The 17,939-nt window shown below is 39.8% G+C and overlaps 1 protein-coding gene across 2 annotated transcripts in view; it reads right to left on the reverse strand.

Annotated features, from left to right (window-relative positions):
• Positions 1-5,117: 5,117 nt before the first annotated feature.
• The window catches only part of PDZRN3 (PDZ domain containing ring finger 3), a 35,642-nt gene continuing 22,820 nt past the window's right edge, over positions 5,118-17,939 (reverse strand). For both annotated transcript variants that reach the window (XM_074836050.1, XM_074836049.1), the window contains exons 4-8: positions 13,064-13,162; positions 12,145-12,207; positions 11,200-11,301; positions 10,002-10,118; positions 5,118-9,074 (exon numbers count right to left, since the gene is read on the reverse strand). In XM_074836050.1, the coding sequence (XP_074692151.1) occupies positions 7,524-9,074; positions 10,002-10,118; positions 11,200-11,301; positions 12,145-12,207; positions 13,064-13,162 (1,932 nt within the window). In that variant the 3' untranslated portion in view covers positions 5,118-7,523. The remainder of the gene's footprint in view (positions 9,075-10,001; positions 10,119-11,199; positions 11,302-12,144; positions 12,208-13,063; positions 13,163-17,939) is intronic.

Genomic DNA, 17,939 nt, shown 5'->3' on the forward strand with positions numbered 1-17,939 from the left:
AGCCTTGCACAACTGCTTTTCCTCTCGTGCCTGACCACATTTAGGGCTGTGGCACAACAGTTTTGCAGTGTGATGCTAGAGCCTTGTTCCTGCTTCTTGACCTCACCTTTCTATAACCTGAGACCGTGCCATTGTTTGCGTTAGGAGAGCTGGTACTTAGGGTCCTTAATGCAAAGCCTTGCAGGACAAGGACACAAAGGGTATGTCTGTCAAAAAATGCTTGTGGAGAAGAAAAGCAGAGCTTGTGTTGAAACTATCAACCCCCCTTTTCACTGTCTGCTTCATTGCGCCTGTGGGCTTTGCCTTAAATCTGCATTCTGTGGCACCTTATTTGTTTGTTGTGTTTAGCAGTCCTTGATAATGCTGTGTTTGAGTGGTGGATGGGGCTAGATGATCTCCAGAGATTTATTCCAGCCTCAATTATTCTGTAATACAAATGCACAGAGAGATGTCTACAAAGACTCTTGGAAAGAATAAATGAAGCAAAAAACTTTTAGCCTCATTGAAAAACACTGACATGTAGGAGAAAGCTGTGTGGCTGTATATATAGAAAGGGTCAGCCTTTCCTTACTAGAGTTTTTGATGACTTTGGAATGGAAATACTGAAAAAGCTCATCAGTTCATTACCAACCATGTAGTGCTTGCCTCTGCCTTGAGTTCAGTTTGTGGAGGAAGCCTGTGGAGTTTCTCTGAATGAGAGTTTAAATGCAGTAGAGCAGAGAAGCGTTTTCTGGAATAGCTTTGTAAAATTGGCTTTGTTTTTTGTCACATTTGGCATCGGTGCTTGCTGGACCTTATGGCATAACTGAGTTGTGTTTCTTGTGGAAATGTGACCTTACTGCTTTTATTGTGGTTGCCACCTTGAGACCTAAGGACTAGTAAAAGTTGGACGCTTACATTTAACTGGAGCTGAGTAGAAACTTGACAAACCTTGGGTGCCTTCAATTTGCAGCCTTTTGAATTACTTTTATTAAACAATTCTAGCTGGATTTGCCTTTTGAGGAGTCTTTGTTTATGGCATTCTAAGCTAACAAAGCCCAGCTAAGCCGAAGGATGGATTAACGAAAATCAAAGCTGGCTCTCCTAACAGGGACAATGGAAGCCCACCCGGTCCGAGCCTTGCCGTGACACCTGGGAGGCCCGCACTCCAATATGATAAAGTATTTTCTTTGAGTGAAGGTCACCAAAAGTTCACTTTTACAGAGAAGTTCTTATTCTCAGTTAATGGGGCTCCCTGTTGCATGGTCCTGCACTTGCTTAACATAAAAAGGATGGATTGTCAAAGAAATTACCTTTAAAGTTCCTCCCTGGCAAAATTATGTGAAAGGACAGACCAAGTGTTCTGTCCTGGCCAGACTGAGCGGTCCATGACCCAGCCACCCAAACTATCATGCCCGTTTACACTTTTGCAGTTTAGGACTTGTCAGCATTTTGATTTTGACCCCTTGTTTCTGAGCAAGTGCTGCTCTTTCGGGTTGTATTTTATAATAGAATCTCCTACCTGGGTTGCAGAGCAAGCCATTTAATCTTTTTATGCTGTGGAAATAAAGACATTTCCAGTCCTTTGGGGATTTTTGTAGTCCTAACACAACAGATTTATAATTTAACATGAAATATGATGTGCTTATCATACCATATGTGAGATGGACTAGGTCCTTTTTTTGTCCTTAAGAATCAAACACAAAATCAAAATATATAAGCAGAGCCAGACTTGGCCTTTTTTTGTGTGTGCGTTACATATGTAATTTCCTGCGTATGTAATTGATCCCTAGTCATAGCTGGGCCCAGACCCAGCTGAAAACTGTGGGGATTATTGTTTCTAGTCCCTTTCTGACTAAACTGACTCATTTTTCCCAGAAAGGAGATGGGAGCAGGGTGCGAGAAGCGCGTGACCTAAGGCCAATTATCATCTGCTGAGAGAGATAGGTATGGGCTGTTTGGGCTTGCTTTAACTTGATTTTTCATAGAGGTGCTTGAAGAAGATCTTGGAGAAACGTAGTTATCTTTTAAAAATTACTTTTATTTTGTGCAGAAGGAAAAGGTAAGAATACTAGCCCAGATTTTTATTTGGGCTTTGACTTCAGTGGAGCTACACTGATTTTTATAAGATAGGCATTATATTTTTGTAAATTAAAACACTAGTTGCCTATTCAGTCCGTGTCTCAGAAGAGGACGCAGTTTTTAGTAGAAAAGTGGTAGAACTTTGTTTCTATTCTGGACTTGATCAGTAAAGAGCATTGTAATTATGCTCTTAAATCCATGATGTTGATTTACTAATTTAGGTAACAGAACTCGGATGAAGTTTTAATTCCCAAAATTCAAAACTGGTACATTGAATCCAGTAGAGCAGACATTTTGCTTTTTAATTAATTTTGGTTTTGTTTTCTACCTTCAGAGTAGGCAATTGCATCTTTTTATGCTACAGAAATTAGGATGTTTCTAATGTTTTGGCCATTTTAGGATTCCAGCAAGAAGGTTTAGGACCCAACTGAGAGGAGGAGTTGACACAAGAACACTTCTGAGCAGTGCATGCGAACTTGTGAACCTAGTTTATGATCAGTCCTGCAACAGAAATTGTTGCATAATTTATTTTGCAGTATGAGCTCTGACACAGATCTCATGTACCTTCTGAAGGGGTACAGCTTGGCGTGGCAGTAGATTAGTAGGGCTGCAAGGCAATTAACTTTTTTCTTTTTAAGCAGTGACCATTAGAAGGTATGTTGGGAGATGTGGTTAGAAGCAGAAAATCAAGTTGTGCTCTGATACACAAAGCTGTGATGGCCCTTCATATCCTTTATTTGTACAGTTTAGGATAATTAACTACGTAAGTTAATAGTCCGTTTTCAAATCCTCTGAGATTGCTTGGAGGTTTTCAGATCACACAAGTGGGCTTTGTGTCAGACCTCTGTATTAAAGTCCTCATGCTTGAGCATGAGAATCAGCCCAGCTAACCTTTATATGTGACTCCCCTTTATTTTTTTCAATGTATAATATACACCACTGTCTCAACTACCATCAGTCTCTCCAGTGGCCAATCTTGTGTTTCCGATGACATGGACTGGGAGTGAGATTTCCCCACAGAAGCCCCTGAATCTAGTACTACTTTGTGTCATGACAGATGCTTAAGAGGAAAGGGATGTTAATTCAGCATGGTTGCATTTGACTAGTGAATGAAACTTTCTAAACCCAGTATAGCTGAGAAGATGGACTCGTGCAAGAAAGCCACCACTCTTCCAGATTAACTCTGGCTGGAAGCTCACAGAAGCTGTTCTGATGGAGCAGTGAAGCTGCTGGGATGAAAGCCCAAGCAGAATCTTTGCTATTTTGTCACGTTAAAGAATTTACATTTAATAAAACCAGGGGCCTTGGGATGGAGGCACAGCATCTGCTGTGACAGTTTCTGTCTTACTCTTGGTTTTTGAGTTTTCTCTCTAATTAGTTTATGTTCCAATAAATCCTTAATACAACAACTGCTTTAAAAAACAATTGAAAATAAAACAAAAAGAGGAGTTTAAATTGCTTATGGCTTGCTTTGTATGGCTTCCAGGCATTTGAGCAATTTTGCTAACAAGTATCCTGTAACCTATTTCCAAAGGCCACTAGCAGATAATTATATTTGGTTAATTTACATACTTTCAGTTTATAATCCTAATTAGTTCTCCAACCAGTAGTCCCTAGGCAATATGTAGTCTTACCTCATTTTATTTGCCATCCCTAATGTGCAAGTTCTCTTCTTTTAATTTACAAAAAAATGCTGTTAGGTTTGGTTCAGGGCTTTCCCATTTTGGTGCACATCTAAACTGGGTGATTCCACGCTGATTTAAACCCTATTCGCAAGTAAGTATTTTACATTTTTATAGATCTTACATCTGGGAGATGTTCTGCAATTTAGGGAAACTGACTCCGGTTTGACACAGAGCCTATTTTCATTGCAAAGAATCAAGCCAAATTCTGCACCAACCTGCATCCAGGGCATCCCACTGACATCTCTGGTTTACCAAAAGTGCACATGTTGGCAAAGGATGGGGACTGAGGTGTTAGTCTGTGACTGTGTTGCACTGCTACCAGGGCAGAAGCAGAGATGGGGTGTGGGGCAGTAGGAAGGAGTAACGGCTGCATGAGAGCTCCTGGGGAGCTGCGCACGTGGGGTCTGGTAAAACCTCTCAGGCTGCTTGGCAGTTGCTTGTTCCCCCTTTGTGTACTTAGGATCTCTTCCTGTGTATGTACTATTTTGGGATCAGTTATCACTCAAGCTTGAGATTACGCTCAGTAAAGGGGCTGAGGATGGGAAAAGGAGGATGGAAATGAAGATTTATACTTTCAGGTGAGCAATGCTCCTTTTAGCTCCTTCCAGGTTTAAATGAACTTCAAAAACCACTTGGAATGAGCCTCATCAGTGGAAGGAGCACACCCCCCAGTGCCGATCCCTGCAGGAGTCTGAGTAACTGGGCTTGAAGTTGAGTGTCCAGCCAGGGTCAACTCACCCGATGAGCCAGCATCTTGCTGTGGGACAGGGCCCTGCGGCAAAGATGGCTCTGTCACTCTGCAGGGTGTGCAGCAGTTGGTGGGGAGCACTGGGTTTCAGGCAAAGCCTGCAGTGAGACAGGAGACACAATCTCCACTGTTGCATGGAGATTTCTTGCATGAGATGTCCTGTAGGCAACTAGAACAACAATTTCAGTTGTTATCTTTTAAGCACTGGGCTATGTACTATAATGCAATTTTTAGAAAAGCTGTTGGATGAAATATTTCCTCTTGGGCATCAAAGGCTGCTTTCTAGTCTGATTCATTTCACTGTAATGAGGTCAGGTTTGGACTAACATTATGGTAATTTCCAATGTTTCCTTGCAAGCAATAAAAAGACCTAAAATCTCCCTTTTCAACACCACATTATATACTTTGATAAGGCAATGAAAAACGGTGTGTGATAAGATAAGTGAGAAGGCTTTGCAAACTGCACATTTTCCATCTTCTTTTGCCCCGATTTCCAGGATACCTGATGGATTCTGTGAACTGATACTAGTTAACGAAATCATAATACTAAAGGAGAGAGGTGATTTTTAACTGACTGAAATAACAAATGTTTAGTGAGGAAAAATTCAAAGGTTTGAGAATAATTCTTGGCCAATAATTTTATTCAACATCTTAAAGAATGTAAATTTTATACTGTTGATGCTTTGGTGTAATTTCTACACATCACACTTGAATTCCCAAATAAGTTTCTGCTGTTACACACGTGCATACAATGCTCAGCATTTATACAACTGATATCTAATGGAACCATTACCTGTGAAGTTATTCCAAAGGAGCCTATTTTTGAGGAATACCTTGATGATAGTTCCTCCTTATTACAGCACTTCAAATCTTGCTCTAGTATTTCCAGGTAGACTAAAGATGGATTAACTGTCTTTTCATGCCTGGTTTAAGGATTGTGATTCCACACTAATTATAGCTCTGCCTGTGCATCTGAATTTCTGAACTTTAGGAGAGGCAGTATTTTCCTACAGCTCTCACACCTGTAACTGGGATGAAGAGAGAACAAACTCAGAGTAAAGCAGATTTGAGATGGAAATTGCAAGCATGTTGAAGGCCGTGCGTTGTGAAAAATCATTATTTTTCCTACTGTACCACTCGTGATGATATTGGCTGCTAGTATGTCAGGTGAAATCTGGCTCTAACAAAGTCAATAGCAAATCTTTCATAGACTACAGTAGGACTAGTACTTTATCCCCAAGGAAAGTATCGTTTGAAGATAAATTTGCAGAGGCTTATTGATGTAAGTGCTGGATTTCAAAGGGTAGTGACAATTTACATGGGCTGAAGTTGCATTTTCAGGTATCTGAAAGATTTTATTGTGGAATATGGTAGACATACATTCAATGCTAATTCAGTGTTAATCCACACAGCGAGTAGAAAAAAGTCCTGAACAACTCTGTCGATTAATAGACAAAACAGGCACTGAGATGATGTTAATGTCACCCCTTCCAACTCTTCACTTTTACCATTAAGATTATAATTTTTGCTCTGTATAGTTATGATGAAAAAGTCCAGAACAAAAACTTAGAAGGGTTTGGGAGCAAGTTTTCTGTGGGGGCAAAGGAAATGGGATGGAGAATCTGGGAGCTATTTATAATGAGTCTACATTACTTAATCCATCAGAATATTCCAAATTATATATGAATTTTTAATTAGAATTAGAAAACAAGAAAAGGAATGATACCTCTGACATTTAGCTTTTGTCTTTTTCACCATATCTTTTAATTTATATATTTGCTTTAATTTATGTATTGTCTGTTTTTAATGCTAACCCACTTTGTTGGTGGGTCTTATATACCACTAAGAAACCACAAAAAAAAGCAAAACAGGAGAGTAGAAGTCCTATTTTTTTCTCATTTAGAGGTCATCTTACATGCCTTGTGAGCTGAAGATTTGCATTGCTTTATTCTACTCTTGATATTCCTTGTACTTCTCTCTTACCTATTTCCTCAAGAAAACCTCAATCCAAATTCCCCCAGAGTCAGAATGCAGATTATTTGGTTGGGTTTGACTCTGGCAGGCTGTCCAGGCATTTCTGCAGCACAGGAGCTATGCTTGAGGAAAGAATACTCTGTGTGGTGAAACCAGAAGGGAGTCAAAAGAATTTAAAATAGTTTGAAATAGAAAACAATAATTTATTTTACTTCATTTTACTTGTTAACGTTTGTAGCTAATGATGATTTCATGAAACTGCTTTTATAATTCAATACATTCAAATCTATATAGCAAACAGTTACTACCATGGGCTTTTCAAATTCCACAAACTGTCTTATATAAACAAATTAGCTGTACATGCACATTTTTTCAATAGGTTGCAACATTTGCAAACATGCTTTAAAATCCTTTAAAGCTGCAGTATAGTGTACTTTGCTTCAGGCTTTTCAGATGAAACCTATATACTTTCTTCAGAAACCTTAAAAAGAAAAATGTTTAAGTGTTGAGCATAACTCTAAAAACTGCTGTTTGATAACTGTTAAATATTACAAGAGAATGACTCTAGTTCTGAGTTTAAACCTTGAGCTAAATACTGATAAACAGCACTCTGTGTAGAAGTGAACAACAGCAAAAAAATACCACAAAATATGGGAAAAATACATATGTGCAGTTGCTCTTGTGGGTTTTTTGCATTTTTTTTTTTTAGGTAAAGAAAAGCATGGGTACCTTTTAATATGAATATAGTTTAAGCAAATTACCTGTGTAAGTATGGTTAATACATTTCTGATATTTAAACACTTCATGTAAAAGGTAACAAGTAAAAAAGTACAATCAGTATTCCAAAAAGCACTGCTAATATTGCCTTTGAAGGAGATGGGCAAGCTTCCTCTCCACTTCATAATGGAGATCCTGGCACCCACAGTTGTAGAGTTCAGTATTTGAACTATAAACTCGATGACTTTATCTTATATACAAAAATCTTGCCACATTGAACGAGGCATTGATTTCTACCCCATTGGTAGTGTTTTATGTACATAATTTAGCAATGGCGATTATACAGTAGTCACTGACAGGAAGGAATTGTACACCCGTGTGCCATCTGGTGACTTTGTTCCATGGGTTAGCAGTTCTTGGATTGTCATCCAATTGTCAAATATTTTTTTATTTCTCTTCTTCATCATTTTTTTGTGGCTCAGTTCAATGATATTCATCTCTTTCTTTTCTTCTGCACCTTGCTGTTCCTTTAAGCAATCTAACCTGCTCTGCATCATAAACTCACGCCGCCTCCTCTGCTCCTTCGCTTTCACTAAATGCTGCTTCCGCTCTTCCTTGCTCCAGTAACGGCCCATCTTCATTTCACTTATGGCATCATCATCGGTAGTCATACCACTGCGCTCCTCCTTAATCTTTATAGCACGTTCTCTCAGCAGCCTGTCCCTGACTGGCCTCTTTGTAATGTAGCGGGTCCCATCGCTTCTGACCTTGACTTTCCACTCCATCCTCGGTTCACTCTGGCTTGAATTAAAGTCTTTGCACATACTCACCAGACTCATTTGACTCTGTGCATACTCCACCGCTGATTTCTGTTGGATCAGCTGCATGTAGCTTTGATAGTGCTGGGCGTGGGCAGGGATATGAGCATGCTTATATGGAGAGTGATGGTACGGGGAGGCGTAGGATCCAGAAGGTTTTTGACCATGAGTAGGGCTTTTGCTCCCATCACTAGCTTTTCTCTCCTTGCTTTCCAGCTGCTTGCCAAGGTCAGGATCTTTAGCAGAGGCAGGGCATTTACCAGAGCTGGATTCATGACTTTCTGAGCTAGCAAATAAATTCTTTTGGGAGACGTTATATGCCACTGCCCCCTCATTACCTTGACAGTTAATGCCTTCTGCAGTTCTGCGCAGCGAATTGTCAGGGGAAATCTCCAGCGTGAGTGGTGTGCTTCGGCAGCTTTCGCCTGTGTTATATGCACTCGAGCTATCCTTGTCAGACTTCTCAGGGAGCTCTGTAATGTCTGAGAGCTCGTGCCTGCGAACATCGATGCTTGTGTTATAGTTGCGGAATCCACTGTTATGTAGCATCCAGGGCTCCCGGTACTGATCTTTCAGCTGCTGCATTTTATGAGCTCTCACAATATTCAGGCACTCTAGCTCAATATTGCGCAGCTCCTCATTCAACATCTCCAGCTCTCTGTCAACGCTTTCTTGGTCACTTTTGCTCATATCCAGAGTGCTGTTATGATAATACAGACTGTAAGGGTTGGCAGACTTCACCTGGCACTTCAGTTCCAGCAGTTCCCGGAATCGCTCGCATTCGTCTATGGGGATGCCAAGGAAGTCGACGTCTGTGCAGTCGGCAGAGATAAACGACTCGTTGCTGAACTGCATATCGCCACTTCCTAGGGTGTCATGACTGTACGTCAGCTTCTTCTGACTCCCTAAAGTGTTGGAGGAGGTGGTGTGATCATCCACGTTGTTTTCCTGCTCAGAGCTCTCATCGTTGCGAGTGCTGTCGTCTGTGCGCCCCACGCCACTGTCCTTCTCGTGCTGGTTAGACAAAATAGTGGCTGTATCTGTGGTACCTCCATCCTCCTCATGCTTCTTCTAACAGCAAAAATGAAAAGACAGAAAGAGAAATTAATGCAAGAGCATAAAATATTTCAGGGTATTTATTTTTTAATAGTTTTTGTAATCTGTCACTTGTTACACTTTCTGCATCTTTGTCTTGTAGGGAAAGAATATTATTAAGAACTCATAGACACGGTCACCAAAACCACAGCTGGCTGTGGATGTCCTTTTCAGGAGAACCTGAGGTCTGCTTTTCAGTTATATAGCAGCAATGGTAGAAGCCACGTTTTCAAAATGCTTCTTTTCCCACTTAGGTGCACAAATGTATCCAGTTCTACTATGGTGCTGTAGTGAGAATATGTCTCTTCAAAAAATGTGGATGCCCCAGAGGACGCAGAGTTTTACAAAACTCTAGGAAAAAAAACTCTAGACAAAAGTTCAAAAAATGTTCATGAACTTGCATGATTGCATTAATCATGGCAGAACAATGGGCAGTACAGGCCCAAATCTGTGGCCCTGCGTAAACTTTGCTATGTAAAAACTTTTTCTTTGCCTTTCTCTCCATATATAGACCTTATTTCAGTCATTTGCCAGAGTTCTTCATTTGGATTTTAAGGTTTCAGGAGTCAGGATGTTTTCAGTATGTGCATGTGTATCAAAAAGAAAATTTTATACGTTAGCTCTCTGCCTGCTATATCTACCATATGCCGAGCTTGTACTTCTCCCGGTGACCACAGCCAGAACGGTGGATTTCTAAGAACTGTGATTATGTTGTTGTAAGGGGCAAAGTAAAAAAGGTAACATTTTAATACATTTTAGTCCCCGAGATGAAGTTTGATTTTACAGAAAGTCCTTTTGCCTTGATCGTCATTCAAGACACTAAGTGTATTCAGTCAAGCTCAGTACTGGAATATTGAGTGCAATGTGAAGTTTTGACACTAGTGCACAACAGAAAGGCAGTACCTGCTGAAGCATGCTGGCAGTAAATTGCATTGCCTGGTGGTGCTGTTCCTCTAACATGTCCATGTGCAAGTCATCCAGAAAATCATTTCTGTCATCATCCATCCATCCTTCATCCAGCTATGTGAAAAGGGAGGGGAAAAGCAAACCAAATGTTGTCAAAAGAATGAAGACTGACATAATTTATGTTCCTTCTTTGTGGAAAGTGATCGGGAAATCTTAGGAGATTCCTTCCTGTGACAGTGCTGCTGTGTCCTGGGAAGGAGCACACATCTCGTGTGAAGTGTGTGGGTATTGACTTTCCTACCTCCCCCCACAGCTGCCTCCATCCCCAGCAGCATGGTTTTATCTTCAACAGCCCTTTATATATGAAACAAAACCAGCCTTTTCATCCATGGAAATACTTCGAAGACCTGGGGCTGTTTTGATTTGTGCATGACTTGATTAGGATGTATAAAATTACTCTGGAGCCCAAAGCTTGAACACACCACTGGCGAGGCAGCATCAAGGGCCAGAGAGAAGAATGCTTGCTAGGGGTCTGTAAGACTTTTTTACTCCCAGCCTCAATTATATTCCCGAGGGAAAGATCAGAAACAGCGAGGCTAAGAGGACAGTCATGAGCCTGACCCTGTGTCTCCAGGTGCCTTGGCAAGGGTTGCTCTCCCAGCAGGAGGAGCAGAGACAGATCAAACAATAGTGCTCATGGCTGTTTGTTCAACACCTTTGTTGTGCTAATCCCTGCTCTACAAAGGGATCTGGTTCAACCTTTTATTACAGCTGAGGATGCTTCTGGACAGTATTTAACTACATTAAGAGATGGTGTATAAAGGACTAAATAATAGGTGTTTTAATGAATGAATAATCAATAGCTGTAGGAATTAGAGTTCAGTATGTTCTTCAAAGCTATGGCTTGAAACCATCCATAATACCTTCCACTGATGTTTATAATAGCATTGCAGCATATATAAATCACCAAACATCTTATAAATTGAACTTTAATATAAAATATATATATAGGTACTGTGACTGCTGAATTCCATTATTTTAGACCATATAAATGTCCAGTCAAAGTGTGTAATATGGTTTTAGGTGTATTTGGTAGATTTAGGCAGGTTGAAGTTCTTCAAAAGAACTGCTTTCTACAAAACAGCAATTCTTTTAATTAAGACTCGGGAGGGTTCTTTTGTTGTTGCTACAGTACCTGAATTTCTGGTCTTGCCACAAGTAAGGAGATATTCTTGCTCTCTTCACTGGTGAGAAGTGCCACAGCTTCTTCTCGGTTCTGTACCTCTATGCCATTGATCTTTAAAGGAAAAAGCAATACAATGAAATCTTTTCATAGAGCTAATTAAGTGCTGCTGAGATGAGCTCTCCAGAAGTGCATGGCTGGATAGATCTCAGTGCAGGCCAGGCACAGTCCATGTTCACATCTACAGCTGTGTTGTTCAGGTAAGTGTTGGGCAAGTGTGTTGGTTTGGACATGTGAAGCTGTTCCACACTGCTACATGTGACATGTGGAGTCGTGTTATGAGAAGAAGAGTTGGTCAGGAGCAGAATTATAACATCAGCTCTGGTGGGTGGAAAGGAACAGGAACATCCTTGTGTGGGAGAGGTGAGGCTGTGGATGCTGCTCCCAGAGACTGAACGGGATGTGGACCTCTACCTCTATCTGTTCAGATGACAGACCACTTCTGACAAAGCCCCTGTGGTGGAGGATTGTTGCACTTGGAAGACAACTCATTCCAGCACACAGCACCAGGTGTTCAGCCTGCTGAACACGTACTAACATCCCCGTGAATAAACAGGGCTGCCCCAAGAGGGTCTGCAAAGAGGAATAATTACTTAGGCCAAATGGAGGGTTTCTGTAGTAGAACAAAGACTTAAAAAAGTGGAAGTGTATCAGAATATGTGCTGGAAACATGTGACATCTGCTGACATCTGCAGAGTAGGGCCAATATAGGGCTTTACCTGGCCAGGACTATCAAAATCTGTCTGAGATACAGCAGAGGAAAGGGAAATATCCTCAGAAAGTTAAAAGGAAGCATATGAATAGCAGTCTGAAGGGAATGGTTTGTAAGAATTATACTGAAATAAAGACACTGCAGCAGATTATAGTGTGTTAGCAGACTTTCAACCGCTTACGTACCTGAATAATGCGATCCCCTTCTCGGAGTCGACCATCTTTTGCAGCAATACTGTTTGGATCAATCTACAAAATAAGGGATTCAGTATTTACCTCCCATTGTAAACCCAGTATTGGTAATATGACTGATACTGTAGGCCTGGGTGTCATTGCTGCTGTATCTGTGGTTGTTACGTCTCGCTTAGTGATTACAGGACTCTTCCTTGCTTATGTGAGATAAAGTGAAATGCAAATTAAAATGATCAAGTCAAACCCAAAACATTTATGCCTGAGATGTGTCTTCAGAGAATGTAGGTTTATCATGTTTGCATGATATCGAGTTACCACATAATTTAACATTTTGCTTTACAACAGAGTGCTCTGATTAGAACCAGTTTTTGCATATAGAACAGGAAGGATTATGTGTTAAGTGATGCATTTTAATGGAAGATTTTAGATTTAGTTATGAGTTTCTTTTCCCAAACTGCTGCTACAAATTTGAAATAGATCTGCACGATAAAAAGATCACATATAAAATGCTACTTATTTCGTGAAAGGGGGCCAAGAGAGACAAATGGGCCCCAAATCTTTACAAATAAAAATGTGTGGGTTTTTTTTTTCCATTTATATTGTTTCTGGAATAATTGAGGACAAAAATTAAAGGAGGAATATATTAAAAATACTTTGAAAATGTAATCTGAAATTAAATGCTGAGACTGTGTTAGGGGAAGAATGAACACTAGATGTTAATATAACAAAGCCTGACTTCAGTGGATGCAGGATTTCACTCAGCTCAGAGAAAAGGAAAAATAATTAGATTTCTTCCAATTACTGCATTCTGGCTGTTTTTCGAAAATGGTACAAACAGAGACAAATGTCTCAAATGTCCAATGCTGCAGTTTAAAAGACAAATTGTATCTTATGGAAATCAGCTCAATCTTACCTCACTCACATAAATACCCATGTCGTCTTCATCATCTGTTCTGTAACATACAGTAAGGCCAAGCTTGTCCTGGCTGTTCACTCTATGTAAATCTACTTCCTGAGGTTTCAAAAAAAAAAAAAAAAAAAAAAAAAATTGTCAATGAGACACTGGTGACTGATGGAAGGAATTTTTCAAATACAATGAAAATATTTTGCTTAAGTGATATAGTGGATGTCTTTTCATTTCACTTGTAGACGAGGTTAACTTACTGAGCAAAATGTGATTATATGCAGACAATCAATACCTGGGGCATTTTTGACCCTTCAATCAATATGAAGTCATTTTGAAAACAGACCTTTTATTGATCTTAAAGAAGAAAAATTACCTATATTTCATGTAGTGGTAAGACTTCAAACGCCAAAATACTTATAAAGTATGATTTTAATATTTGCCACAGCTGATATATATTTCCTTATAAGCAGGGAAATTTTCTGGCTTTTCAGAGAAAAATATAATACTCTATTACCTTAACTTTGTAATTTTCGTGAAATGATGTAATAAATTTCTCAAAAGCGTGACTGAAGATCAATATATTGTCAGCAAAGCATTCGGCATTGGTAATAGAAATATAATAAGCATGGGTTTGGTTTGAGCAGGTTATAGTTTATCATTCTAGTGGTCTTTGGTGGTCTCGTTAGTCCTGGAGACATTTAAGCCATCTTAAAAATATACGCTTTTTCCTCTATGGTTTTTTGACACATTGACATCATGTGGGTTATTTTTTCCCTACATTTGCTACCGCTCTGTGATGCCAGTTGGTATAAAGGTTTGTAAAATCCACGGAGCTGCCCACAAGTGGTAGGATGCTCCTGGCTGGTGTGCACTCAGCATGACCATCCATGGAGCATCTCTCTGCTTTGATTTCTTGCTTCCAAGGGACATCCCGGGAGCCTGAGAACCCTGGGGGGCCTAACGTGCTTAACCAGCTTATTGCGACTGCTGTGTTGGTCCTGAGGATGCTGCCCTGGGGAGGAAGGATGATTCTTCATAGGCAGACGTGTAATACCAACTGTAGTTGTGTTTTTTACTTCTCTTACAAGAGAGCTTGCAGCAAGCGAGGCTTTGAAAGGTCCCACTCCTCTGTAGCCTAACGCCAGGCAGGATGGAGGTGGTGGCTGTGGGGCTCGAGCCCCGCTGCTGCAAAGGGGAAGAGTGGGACTGGCCAGGGGGTGCAAAGGCCACAGGCTGAGAGAGTCATCCCAGCCTGTGCGGGATCCAAGGGCTGTCCCAGTCCCAGGGTGGACCCTGAACCACGTTCTCATGCTTGGACCCGTCCCCTCCAGTGAAGAAGTCCTGATAACACAACTCCTTATTTCTGAACATCTCTCTGTTTTGATCTGTGCTGTGCCATTTGTAAGGGGCAAAACAATAAAACAAGCTGATATGAATAATTTATTGGCATGTCTAGATGACAGCTGCCAAGATCAGCAATCTCATGTTATTTACTTGTCAACATGTGTAATTTCTTTTCTTTTTTTTTTAAAAGAAAAGTAGTTGTAAATGTCAGTGACATTTCAGATGGTATTTAAATGGTTTCAATCAATAGTATCCATGGTGAAATGCTGTTCTTTTTCTCCCTCTTTTGTTACTTAAAGGTTTGAACACAATGCTTTAATAGTGGGGTTTTTTTTTCAGATTTCTAAAGTTTTTGGGGCTTTCTAGAGAGGAGATAGAAATTCTTCAGAAGAAACAATCAGACAAAGTTGATTTGATTCTGATCTCTTTGATCCTTGGGCACATCACTGCAGTCAGTGCGTTTACTCTGCATTTAATCATGGTGAGAACTGGGTACAAGGTAGGAATTTGTGCACTGGGCCTAATTCAGCCCTAGAATGATTTCTGTATTTCTTGCATGCTTGAACAAAAAGATTTCATGTCTTGAGGAAAGTTTTTATATAGTTTACTCATTTGAAAATGTGGCAATGAAATAGTGGCAAGAAACTAGTGCTGTAGCTCATTATACTATTTGTCATACTGTTAGTGAAAAATATATGTAATGTTAAAAAAAACCAAAAAAACCCACCACGAAACAAAAAAAAGCATGGTGACTTTGGCCATTGTTTAAATAGATCCTGTGTAACCATAAACACTTGCCAGCACCTTTTGGAGTAGAAGGAGAGGAGGGAGCAAGCTATTAGTTTCATTCTTACCTGCTGCACATTTTGAATCACAATAGGTGTTTTTCCAACATAAGACAACTATGAAGTGTGTTTTATAATTAAAAAATAATGATGGGTTTACATTCAAAATGCAGCATCTAAGACATTACCTGTGATATACTAGAAGGTAATAAATCATCTGGTAAATTAAACATATGTTTTAAAAGGAATACAGATATATATAGTTTAAAAACACACTCACAAATAAAGCAGCAAAAAGCTAAAGCAAACAAAAAATTCTTAGAGCAGGTGTTTAGAATCTGAATTTTTATGAGAAATTAGTTGACAGACTTACCCTTGGGCACAATCCCTGTAGTCCTTGGTAGGAAAAGAGTAAGTGGGTTTGATGCTACCCAAATATGATAATTTTGTGTCCTTAAAGATAGGAACAGCTGCTTTCTGTGCATCTTTGCATCAATAAAGTTTTAATATAATCATAAAGGTTTGAAATATTTGAGAGATAAAAGTGTGCAATTCCAGTTGGAGTTGAAGAACCAACTTCAGAGTCTTCAAAGCAAAGATTATTTCCCATGTTCAGAGCAGAGTCTGTGTAATGCACAGATACATCAAAAGGAAAAACAGAACAGAAAATTGGCACCTGCAAGTACAGGTATTATGGTACTTTGTGTAATTGTACCAGGAATTAATTAAAGTCTAGGAATTAATATGGGCCTAGAGAACTTTGAAGGTGTAGGTTCATGTGCTTGCAACGCCACTGGACTTGCCATTTCTTACTCCTCTGTCTCCAGTGTTGCACTTCTAGAGAGCCCAAGGGCCCAATCCTGTGCTCCTGCTTCAGAGCAGCTGGACTGCTTCCAGAGACCCTGCTAGATGTGTGTGCTGTCAGATTAGTCTGCTGTACTGCATGGTCTTGAGATGAAAGAATATTTAGTGCTCAACTGAGGTTCAGATATACTACTGTCATGAAATCTGTATAAAATCATATGAAATGTATCAGCCACCTACACTGCAGAAAGGAGACACTGAAGTTAGTCAGCACCTGGTCTAGATCTGCAGAAATTAGTTACCAGACCATGGCGGTATCCACAGAGAGCGGTAATGTCAGGGCTGTGTTAATATGATAAATGTGAACATTTCATATATGATATAACTTTTACACAAACAGATAATTAAAATCTGCTTCTTTAGATCAGGTAAAAGTGACATTTTGAGAGATGTTCAAGAGAAATATTTTTATGCTATTTCAAAATAGAGTCTGCACAAGAGAACTGTCTGAAAGATTATTGGCTCCATATCAAATGTAGAGCCAAGGAGGGCTCAAAGAGATAGTTGCTGAAATCCATATGGCATTTGTAGCAAGTCAAGAAGAAATGAATGTGCACTATGACATTATACCTGTAACTGCTCATAATAATGAATTAGGAGTAAGTGATAATAGTAAATTAACCTCTATAAGCTCAGAAGATCCTTCATTTGCAAGAGATTATTGAATTACTGTACTGGTGATTTAAAATTATGACCTGCCTGCAAATGTATAAAAATCAAAGTGCTTTCCCTAACAAGACAGAAATGAGCAGTAGAAATCTGAAATGAGAGGACAATGATGGGGTAAAAAAAGTTCAAACATTCACAAAGCACTATCCAAAGCTTGCATGATACGTACTCTGTCCTTTTGTCTCTGTAAAAAGTGGTGGTGTTTTTTTCTGTGCTGACTTCTGACATGCCTGACCAGCAAGGCTTACTTTTCTGCTATTCCGCTAATAGGTTTCACCCAGAAAAGAATGTCAGGGAAGTAAATATAAAGAACTATTTCCTTTTATACTGTGTTGAGGCCTTCTTGCTACCTTTTGGCAACTGACCCTGGTACAGGAGGAGGGGAAAAAAAAAAAATCTTGTTCCTCCTGTCTTGAAACTAAAGAAAGTGATCTTTAGATTTGTCTTTTCACATAAATGTGGCTTTCAACATAGGTAAAAAGCAAAAACCCCACCCCTCCACTTTTCAGAGAAGAAGGTTTTATAAAACAGGTTTTCATTCCAGAATTCTTTGCCCTAGAGAAGAAGTAAAAATCTACCTGGAGTTTTCTGTGCTATCCAGCTCTATGATGGTAATTCTCTGATAGACTATAGAGACTGGACTGGCGTGAGTCATCAGTGGTGCAGGGGAAGGCTGAAGAAAAGTGTTTCTCACCCTGATGAAAAGATGTTTCGGATGCCTAAGTAAGGTAATTTGAAGGATGCCCAGGCTCTTTGCCAAGCAGATGGCCAGTGGTCCACAATTAAGATCTTTCTTATGCAGTAAGAGGTGTTAAGGCCAGGTTAAAGTCCTCCAGAGAGCTAAGGGAGGATAACCTTTCAGTGTTAGCTTGTCAGCAAGCTGAAATGTTTTACCACTTTTGGATTTGTTCCTAACAAAGAACATACAAATATTTGTCTTAGGAAAGTCCTTTGTATTCAGAGGCATAGTAATGCCTTGAGAAGCTCCTGATCACTGCAACTCCCTGCAGAGTGGGTGTTTTTGTTGAGAAGAAATATATTCACATAAAAGATGCTTTCAAAAGCTTTACAACCAGGATGGAATAAAAACTGAAGAGTGCCTGTAATGGAGCCTACTGACTCCCATATTCAGATAGTTACCTCTCGCCTCCTTCCCTCCCTTGCAAACTGATTATTGGAAAAGTAAAAGAAAACTTTTAACCAAAGTATCAAAGTACAGT

Source organism: Strix aluco, chromosome 11 (assembly GCF_031877795.1).
Source record: "Strix aluco isolate bStrAlu1 chromosome 11, bStrAlu1.hap1, whole genome shotgun sequence".
Taxonomy (NCBI): Eukaryota; Metazoa; Chordata; class Aves; order Strigiformes; family Strigidae; genus Strix; species Strix aluco.